The 10428-nt window shown below is 39.3% G+C and overlaps 1 protein-coding gene across 1 annotated transcript; it reads right to left on the bottom strand.

The window, feature by feature from the left end:
* Positions 1–935: 935 nt before the first annotated feature.
* Positions 936–9169, bottom strand: atp1b4 (ATPase Na+/K+ transporting family member beta 4). Its single transcript, XM_042493381.2, has 9 exons — positions 8980–9169; positions 8711–8779; positions 7657–7873; positions 5398–5526; positions 5168–5272; positions 4627–4826; positions 2576–2632; positions 2401–2493; positions 936–1992 (listed from the first exon to the last, which is right to left on the bottom strand). The coding sequence occupies exons 2-9, from the start codon at positions 8774–8776 to the stop codon at positions 1831–1833; spliced, it is 1029 nt and encodes a 342-aa protein (XP_042349315.1). The 5' UTR covers positions 8777–8779; positions 8980–9169; the 3' UTR covers positions 936–1830.
* Positions 9170–10428: the final 1259 nt, after the last annotated feature.

The raw sequence follows: 10428 nt of genomic DNA, 5'->3' as shown, positions 1-10428 counted from the left end.
AAAATGAGCTCTACCCCTACTAGCTGCAACATTAAAGTGATCTACACGTATAAATGCATAACTAATTAAAAATATAGAAAATACATTTTACCTGAGTGTGATTTGAATGCAGGACTTTCATACATTACAAAGTATTTCTTCACAGTAATATTGCTACTTTTACTTGAGTAAAAGATATGAGAGTCTTACAAATCCTGAATTTAGAAAATACAGACGTGACCACATTGTCTGTCTGTTCCCAACTAAAAATATATTAACAACTATTAGCTGGATTGGTACAAAATTTAATTTAAATTTAATGCGATTCTTCATAATCCCCGGAGGATGAACCCTTACGACTTTGTTGATCCCTGGACTTTTACGCAAGCGCCACCATGAGGCTTCACGTTTGTGGTCTCAACAACTATGGATGGATTGCCATAAAATTCGGTCCAGAAATGCCTGTCCCGCTTGAGATGACCTGGTATAGCTATAGCTGTTGTTGTTTCATGAGTTATGTGAGCATGCATAGACTATTCATTCTCTTTGTCAGCCCAAAAGGACTCTGTGAGACACTGATACACAAACTTGTTATAAAACTATGGAAACAGAAATCTAAATTATTTGGAAGTGATGTGTAAAAATCAATCTTAACACTAATCAGAAATGTCGAGGATATGAAAATCAACCGTATTTAACCGTATTTTATGTTATACAGCAACAGTAATGTCTAATTTTTGGTGGCAGATTTCTGAGGGAGCTGTTCAAAATGATCATAAATTTAGTAATGTGTTAACCTCTAAGAAAAGGTAAAGTTTAACGATAATCATCGATATATTATTAATAAACTATAGCCCACTATTTGTAGAGTTTTACTGAAAACAACAGAGATGTATTAAATATTTTTTAAGTTGATGCAGCCTGATAATCCCACGTGGAAGAAAACTTAGAGTACATACCAGAACATTGTATTTATTATAAGAACTATAATAGGAATAAATACAACATTTATACCATGTTTAGTAGCACAGTTCAGACAGGATTAATTCTATCACAAAATAGTTATACTTTTTAAAACGGTACAGACCTTTCACAAACTATTTCACAGTACAGCATGTCTCTTTATTGATCAGTCTTGTGTAGTATTTCATTTTCAAAAGCAAATGTTTTTACAAAAGAAGGCAAGAAGTGGCTTGTGATGCTTTATCATAAATGTATAATACTGCTCTATTCAACAAAAATATAGTAATAGTGTATTTGCAGTCATTTATTATATCTTTTTTTACTGTGTAAGTACAGTACAAGTCCTGCTTTCAGTGTTTGCATGATAGTTCTTTGAATTCTTACAATATACATGTTTGAAAAATATAATTCAAAACAAAATTAGTACACTCTGTCACACAAAAACTGTGCACACAAAACCAAAATCTAACCCGATACAACAATATTTTCTAATCGCCTAGTAATGTTTTAAGTCATAATTGGATTTGCATAGCCAGAAATGCTAACTATTGGGCAGAGTGTAATTTAGTTTGATTAATCTCGCTAATTATTTATTTCATTACAAAATATCAGGAATTGTAACTCACTCTACGCACTCGTCCTGTGCTCAGCACTGTTTGTTGTGGGTGCAGGTGCCAGTAGCACGCTCAAGGTACAAAGACACAACAGAAACACGAGAGTAAATATCTACTTCTTAAGGAATTTCACAGCAGAAGATGTGGATATTTAAGTGAAAGGTGAGGGAAATTACATATTTCATGGAAAATAATGCTTCAAAATATGTTTTTTCTTGTACATTTTCTTGCCTCGTTGTCATGGGAGCATCCTGCTGGCAGTGAGATGTTGGCCTTACGCTCCGACATCCAAGGTGAAGGTCACACTGCCCAGGTAGCGATCAGTGGGTGAATCATTGACGATGCCCTTTCCGTTCAGTTTGCATTGTATTTGGACGTGAGTGTCGTACTGCACTCCTGCAAAACGCACAGCCACCACCGGTGAAGAGTAGTTTACCTGAGCAAACAGAGACGTGAGAGGACGAGACACAATTATTTAGAGAGAAACATCGCCTAAATTTAGGATTCCAAGATGTTATTTCCACAGCCGAAGAAAGTTAAATTAATATCTGTGAACTTTAGCTACTCTCTCACAAAGCACGAAACCAGAGAAGTAAGTCTCAAACTTGTGATGTCATCATGTTTAACCATATCGAACATCTTTAATCATTCACTATCGATGAAGCAGCTCCAGACTTTACACTGCAAGTTTGCATTTTTGCTATCTAGATTTTGAATTTTGGGACATGGTCATATTTTTTAATTGTCTTTAGACCATAGGAACAACATATTGAAAATGGGAGTAGTTCCCCTTTAAATCACATTGTCTTTATGTTACCCACAAGGATGAAACTCTCTCACTCACATGTCTGAGCTTCCCATAGTATGGATAGTACTTCAGGTCAAAAATGCTTTTAGGAAAAAATTGGACTTCTCCCAAGGCTTCTGGAGGTCCTCTCTGCAAGAGACAGAAGTTATGATTCCTTAACATTTTCAGACATATTGCTGAGATCAAATTAAAAATGTTTATGTATACTTACCTTAACTCCACAAGTCACATTAATTGGTTTGCCCTGGCCTGGTAAGTAACCTAGAATCTATTTAAAGGTAAGAATAGTAAGAAACAAATGACACACTGGGGGAATTCAAAAATATTTGGAGAAAATAATGATCTCCTTAATAATAATAATAATAATCTTCATTTATAGAGCACTTTTCAAAAACAGCAATACAAAATCCTTTACAGGGCAGTAAAATAAAACAGAAACAGAAAAGTCTAAAAATCAAGACAATCAAAAATCAATTTGATGTATAAAACTGAGGAAATAAAAGACACTTCAAAGACAAGTAGAACTTGAGTAAAATCAGGCTCTCCAATAAAAATGGACTTAAAAGTACTATAGTGACACACTTTTTTAGTATTGATTTTTTAAAAAATATTTTTTATTGTATAGTTTACTTATTTTCTTGTCTTGTTTGACCTCCTTTACTCCTTTGGATTGTGTGTTTTTGTGTTAAATATCTGCGACAAGGCATGATTTTTCCTCCAAGGAAATCTGTATTACTGCGGTACACATGCTTCTCAAAAAATATATCCAAAATGATAATAGTAAAGAAAAAAGTAATTCTAATTTCTATTTGACATGTCTTCAAAGTGGGAGATTGCAGGTTGTCCCGTGTTCGTGTGGGTTTTGGTCTAAAGACATGCAGGTTAGGTTAACTGGTGCCTTTAAATTGGCCGCCGGTGTGAATGAATGGTTGTCTGTTGCTTGGTGTCGGCCCTCTGATAGGCTGGTGGCCTGTCCAGGTTGTACTCCACCTCTCATCCAATCACAGCTGGGATTCATTTCAACATCGAGAGGTGGATCTGCTGCTGAAAACTTTCAAGTATCAAACAATTTATTTCCTGCATTCTGGTGGGTTTTTATGTGCCAATTTGTTGTTTTTCTGCCTCATATAGCGTAAAAGTCCATAATTTTATTTAAATAAACTTCCTCTGCCACTTTCATGTTTTTACTGTGGGGGACAAATGCACATATTCTAAATATGTCCCCCTGCGTCACCGCTGAAATCTACACCAGTGTCTGGGACAGACTGCAGTGCCCCTGCGACCCTGAACAGGATAAGAGGTTACACATAATGGATGTCCTCAAAATGAACTTCAGTGGACGTTTGCCTGTCAGAGACTTTGTCAGTCGAAATGTTGCTTCAAATTGGTAGCATGAAAATTTCAGCATGTGGACAATCTGTCATTTTGTATGTTATTTTAGTGTCTGCACCACATTTTTATGCATAAATATTTTTTTAAAAATTACAGCAACCCTCTTTTAAAGAGTGGATCAGAGTTGGCAAAAGTGGCATCATATGAACAAATGTCTTTCAGCTGTATGGACAGGACTGAGAAATATGTGGCGAAGTGGAGAGACTATTTGGAGTAGATTGCTGATGTGGACAGATCATGAAGTGAATCATAAACCAGATGCATGAGACTTATTTAAACACTTTATGGGTGTCTGAGAGCTAACTTCCTGCTGTAGATCAGAGTAGATCATGGTGCATATCCATGTAGATATATGGATTTATTTTGCATGTTTATTTATTTTATTTTTTTTAATTTAATTTAATTTTGTTCGTTTTGGTTTTTTTGCTTTATTTTTTTATTTGTGTTTTTTAATTACTTATTATTTAAGTCATGTATTTTATTTATTTATATATTTGTAGTGATTTATTGTTTATATATATATATATATATATATATATATATATATATATATATATATATATATATATAGATGCGTGTATGTTGAAGTTAAAAAAAAAGTTCAATAAAATATTCATGAAAAAGAAAAACTACATGCAAAATTTTCATTCTAACTTGTATAAGAATGTGATTGTGCATAACTTTCCATTCAAAAAGTTGTGCACAAATGGCTTCTTCATCCTCTCCCTGAAACGGCCACAAGATGTCCCTCACTGAGAAAAGCTTCAACAGTCCAGCAACAAACTGTGTCCCTGCTGTTTTATGTTCCCCCTTTTGTCTGCACTTTTTGAAAGTGCGCTGTTTTACAGGTTTTGGTGACACTCGTCTTACCCGGTTCATTCGAAGGAGGATGCATGGCCGTCCCTGAGAATAGCCATAGTGGGGGTCCTGCAGCCCCGAACAGTCCCCCAACCAGGACCTCTTAAACTGACACGCTTTCCGCTCGGCCTTCTCCTCCAAGTCGTCCTGCATGAAGTATCTGTCCTGTGCACAGCGAATGTTCTTCCTCTCCTGAGCTCCATCGTTGTACGCTGAAAATGGAGAGCAGGGGGAGAGAGGCAGAGAAGGAGGGAGGGAGGGAGAGTGAGAGAGGAGGGCATAAATAAACCCTCGCTACAGCAATGCCCTGCCAGACTCAGGCCTCTGATTAAGGAAGCTTGACAAAAGCAGGGTGAGAAAAAAAAAACTGAATTGAATGGCTGCACTCTGCCCACAAAGAGGCTTCCCTTCCCAGCATGCCCTGCAAGAACCAAATGGAAAAAGGGGACAAAGGTAGCAAAGATGAGGATTAACCCATCGCATGCCCGTTTAACAGCCTCATCTGACCCCCCCCTAAACTTTAACATCACCCCAATAATCAGTACAGACTCACGCCTTAGATATTCATCCATAGACCTGGCGTACTTCTTCCAGGATTTGCGATCAGAGGCATTGAAGGCGATCTCGTGGCCTTCTAGGTGTGGGACCATCGTCATACCTGCCAGTGGAGACACAGAGACAGTCAACTGTGCTGAGACTCCAGTAGAAACAACAGGTTGAAGGACGGTGGAGCAGAGGGGAGCGGGACAGGATGCAGTGGAGTGGGTGTGGGGTTATATTTACCTGGTGGCATCACTCTATCATTGAAGGTTGGATGGTAGGGACTAATGGACCACATGAGGCAAAACAAACAGCCGCCAAACATGGCTGCGAGAAACGTATAAAGTGCAGCGTAGAAGAGAAGGATGAGGCCTGAAAGAGGAGTGAAAAAAGGAGTTATTAGGGTGAATTTTTCTTTTTTTGTAAATAAGTTTTATTGAGTGTTTATCTCACTAAAAAAGGTTACAAAACATGTATATTTGTCTTCAGTCTAACCATTAATCCCTCCCTACCATCCTGCCCACCCACCCATAGGATTACATCAGAAAATACATTCAGGTGCAGCAGGGAAACCAGCATCAAATAATTGTATTAAATAAAAAGTAGAAAGAGAGGGCGTAAAGAAAGAAACCAAAGAGGACAAAAGAAAGAATAATAATAATAAATAACAAACAAACAAAAAAATCTATCTCGTGTAATGTAACATTTATAGGTACCAAGCTATTCTTTAAGGGTGAATAAGGATATTATATCAGTATGACTTTATATTGTTTTGAATGACAAAGATAAAAGGAAATAAGTATTATATTTAGACAAGTTTAGGAAAATTAATGAGAGTATAGGTTTAAATCGATAAGGAAGCTGGTTAATTGTAAATCAGTGATTTATAGAGAAGCAGTGGGATTAAATAAGTTTGTACTTTTCACTCCTTTTCAAATATTTAAACAGGGTCATCAAGAGTGTGAGAATCTCTTTTGCTTTTTTCACTGTCTGTAAAGATCACTTTCTCTGTCTTTCCGCTAGTCTTTATGATCATTTCTCTTTTTCACGTTTGAAATAAATTTCCAAATTAGGTCAGATGCCGTACGTGCATAAAAGTGGCTTATGTAACATAACAAATCATCTCTCTGATCTGAGTGGAGAGATAATGAACTGTTGCTTTTTTTTTCTTTGCTCAGACTGTGTGGTCTGTCTGGACTCCAGCTACTGTCCTTGATCAGGACGGTCACTAATTTGTTTACTTTACAAAAGCACTGTCCTCCCCTCATGTTTGGACCTGCAAATGACTCTAATAGTTTTGGTTTAAAATCCACAATCCTGAGAACACCTTATCACAGAAACCCTGAGAACTTATCATTGTTCTGCAATTTTCAATTAACAGTCCATTAGCAACTAATCAAGCCAAACGTGCCCTAAATTAAATGGCTTTTGCTGTGCGGGCAATTTCACAGGGGACTAGCTGCAGCCAGCCTTGCGTCCCCGGAGCCACAAAGGCCTTTCTGTTTGAGCTCAGTGAGAATTCTCCCAGCTGTCCTTTCACTCAGGAACACAGTGAACCTCCGGTTGCCATCGTAGTGAAGGTCTTTTGCAGCCATAGAGGCCCGGCCAGCTCCAAGGAGCCCCAATCACCCCACTCTGGTATTGTGTCCCCTGTTACACACTCGTCTCACAGGACACACAGCACAGACTTCAACTCAGGGCCTTTCTTCATCAGACACATAGGCCCCACTCCTCCACAAGTGTGCACACACTGGTTTTGTAGCCGAAATGAGCTCTTACCCCTGCCTGGGATCCAGCATTTCAGCTTATGCAAGTAACACACACTTCCCTTGGATATTCTCTCTGCACTCAGTCGGATCATGTTTGCACATTGTGTACAGTGGAGCTGAGGGAGGGGGCGCAACGGCGTCACATGGCAGCTACCCTGGAATACCAAGAGGCTGCCCCATCATCATTGACTCAACAAACTCATCCAGTCTGCCGCTTCTGCCAAATAAAGTTCGCCTGCACCCAATGCTCAGTTTGGCAGTGCGATCTACGTGTTTAACTGCAACTGAGGGGCCATAAGCATGTTAAGTTCAGCGACGAGGTCGCCAAGGCTTTGGGAAAGAGGCTGTGGAGAGCATGGTAAGATGTGGAGGAATGTGATTCCCGGCCAATGCGAGGCCCGGGACAGTGAGCTCCCGCTGGGGATACGTCCCCAGGCAGTCTGTTTTTGTCGGGCCACTCTGAATTGTCCATGCACCTATGTAAACATTGAGCATAAGGACACACACACACTCACAGCACAGTGATTCACTGGACTGGAGAGACATTTCTAAACCTGAGTGCATCTTTTAAAGACATTCAAACACCATGTCTGCTCTTGTTTAACACCATTCAGCTATAAAACATCCCACATTACATCTGTTATCATTGGACACATGCATTTTAAAAAAGTACTTTTGCAATAATCCAAATGTTTCCCCAAATCAACACAACTTGTCTTTATCATCAACTCACTCCAGCTCTTCCCAGAGCGGCCCATGAATTCGTTGGTCTCTGCATTCCACAGGTACGTCTTGAGGTCGTCTATTTTCTGGTGGAGTGTCCTCTTGGGTAACGGCCTGCGCTTCCATCTCTCAAAGTTCAGGTCTTCCTGCTCTAGAGGCTGGTGCTCGGCCAACTCCTCCTGCTCTTCCTCCAACTCTTGGCCATGTTTGAGTAGCACTTTGTGAGGCTGGTGGATAGAAGAAGGAGAGAAAAAGCCCTCACCACACATATTCTCAACAGCTACGTCTCTGCAGTCAACCTATTTTTCTTTTCAAATCACTGCGGGGAAAAAAATGGCATGCCTTCTGATCCGAGTATGACCGACGATATTAACTGCCAGAGTGTGCTCTGCATATTAATGAACATCGCACTGATGGTCCTGTCCCCTGTTTCTGCAAATTATAAACCCGCTGGTGACCTCTCTGGCACTCGTTGGGAGAGCTGACCTCCTCTGAGTGGACCCTCCTGCTTGGAGCAGCAGCTGCAGACAGCAGAGCTGGAGGGTCACTCTGACAGCCAGATGTTACTCACTGACTCTCAGCATCCACAGGCCAGGACACACAGATCCCAGAGGAGCCGCAGGACGCTTGAGAGTGTCACCGAAAAGTCATTTGTGAGAGGTTGGGCTTTTTCAAATAATCTGCTGTTAAATGTTGTTAAATATTGTGCCAATTAAACCACTTGATTATTAATAACTTGGCTCTTTGTTACAATGCTAGTGGGGAAACATGCCTTAATTCTTGCATCTGCTCCAAGTGAATAAAGTAATTATGAAAGTGTATCGCCACCTTAGAATTATAATGTTATATCTATTGAGCGTCAGATTTTTACACTCTAATTAGCAAAAATGATGTGAACCTTAAAAAAAGGTAACAAAATGCATTTAACTTTAAAAAAAAAAACCCAAACAAACAAACAAAAAACACCTCACACAATGTTAATAAGCTGTCACAGAATAAGAAAAAATGAATGACCTTATAATTATAAGGTGACGATGTGTTTTCTATTTAATGTCAGCACTTACAACATTTGCTGGATGGTTTTTAAGGAGCTTCTCCTCAGCTCCTCCCTCTGTGGAACTGGGCTCCATATTCTTCACACAAGGAAAAAGGTACTTGTTAAACCAATCACATCTACCACCATTGACTCAGAGCGACACACCTTTACATCTGCAAGCTTTGCAAAACTTTTTCACATCAAGCCGCGCGAATAACTTCCAATCTAGAATCACAAGAAACAATACTTTCAGATGTGACAAATAAAGTGTGAATGAAACATAAAAGAGAAACATACCTGAAGTTTTCTTTGCAATAAAAACGCGTCTTAATGTGTCGAAAGCCCTCTGGACCCCCCCAGAGCGATAAAAAAAATAATGTTTGTCAAAAAGTATTTGGGGATTTCATTAGAAAGTTTTGGGCATGCGGAGGGGACCGGGTGTGAGAGCCTCCTGCGACTAGGCGCGCATCATAGTGAATGAACGCTGGACAGAGAAAAACTGGGGGTGGGATACAAAGTGCTTTTTTTTGGTCCTGGAGACGTTTTGGCAGCGGCCTGGACCACAGCACTGCATTCAGTACACGCACACCATCAGCCATTGTCTGCTAAGCTGAGACTGAAGCAAAGCCTGAATACAATATTTATAGCTTATCCCAACACAAGACACTGTTGTCAATCATTGTCTGGGTGCATACTGTACGTGCACAAAGACACTCAGGAAATTAACATTTTTTATTTTTTAAATTGTATTATTGTCATTATTATCGATCGAGCATTTATTTCACATGAAACAAAAGAGTCATAAATGAAATATAAGTCATCAGGTATTGTCTGTGCGCACGCATGCATACTGGTCCATGTGCCAAATCCAGCAGCTCCATAACGCTCCTGCAGCAACTGCTTACCATAAGCTCCCCTCTGGAGAAGTTCAAGTTGTCCTCATCCCTGATCCTTTCTGCACGCCGGTCACGTAACGCTGTTACCCCCATGTAAAAAAAAGTGGGAGAGGGGGGACTTTTTTTCTTCTTCTTTTACATGAAAAGAGAAATTGCGTCATGGAAAAAACTTTTCTTTGAGATTTGGGCGGCAAAAACGTGCACGTGTTCTTGTGTGTGTGTGTTTTATGTGTGTGTATTTTACAGTGATGGCCAGTTCTTACCTCCACATTTACACTGGCAGCAAAAATCAGCAGAACATTTTGGAGCAAAAGCCTATAGAAAGCTTTAATTCATGAAGAATTGATCTCATTCTTTTTATTTGTGTAATTTAAAAGTGCCTTCATTGCTTCTTACCGATAACTACGGGCTGTTTATTCAATGCTGTGTCCCCTTCAAGTGATTACACACATGAATTTGTGCATGGCCGGGTTTACCTGATACAGGGCCCCACGGCACAAATGAGCTGCTGGGCCCCTGTTAACATGCATGTGCACTTCTCTTATGCTGGAATATTACCTGGCCACAGATTTTTTTTTATTTTTTAAAACAATGTGTATTTAAAATTATCTGATATACACACATTAATGCATCAAACATGTAGATACGTGCCTCATCAGCCAAAACACACTCTGTCGCATAAGTGTACTAATAAAGCAAAAACAAGAACAAAAACAAAAAAAAATAAAGTCACAAGAACAACTTCTCAGACTAAAGTCTTAAATGCATATTATAATTAAGGACATTTCGTGGTTCTCCTAGTTTGAGCTCACCTGACCACAGATTTGATGAGTGTTAAGTCTGAATAATT

Source organism: Plectropomus leopardus, chromosome 8, assembly GCF_026936395.1.
Source record: "Plectropomus leopardus strain MGB_pleo_1.0 chromosome 8, ASM2693639v1, whole genome shotgun sequence".
Taxonomy (NCBI): Eukaryota; Metazoa; Chordata; class Actinopteri; order Perciformes; family Serranidae; genus Plectropomus; species Plectropomus leopardus.
The sequence above is the reverse complement of the archived record's forward strand: the minus strand, read 5'-3'. Positions and strand labels throughout refer to the sequence as shown.

Bases quoted from the DNA above. Each gene is read 5' to 3' on its own strand.
- atp1b4 (XM_042493381.2), bottom strand. From the start codon at position 8,776: ATGGAGCCCAGTTCCACAGAGGGAGGAGCTGAGGAGAAGCTCCTTAAA. The intron at 5,527-7,656 runs GTGAGTTGATGA...CTCCTCTTTCAG, and splicing joins CCGCTCTGGGAAGAGCTGGA to GCCTCATCCTTCTCTTCTAC. The intron at 2,494-2,575 runs GTAAGTATACAT...TGTCTCTTGCAG, and splicing joins ATGTGACTTGTGGAGTTAAG to AGAGGACCTCCAGAAGCCTT.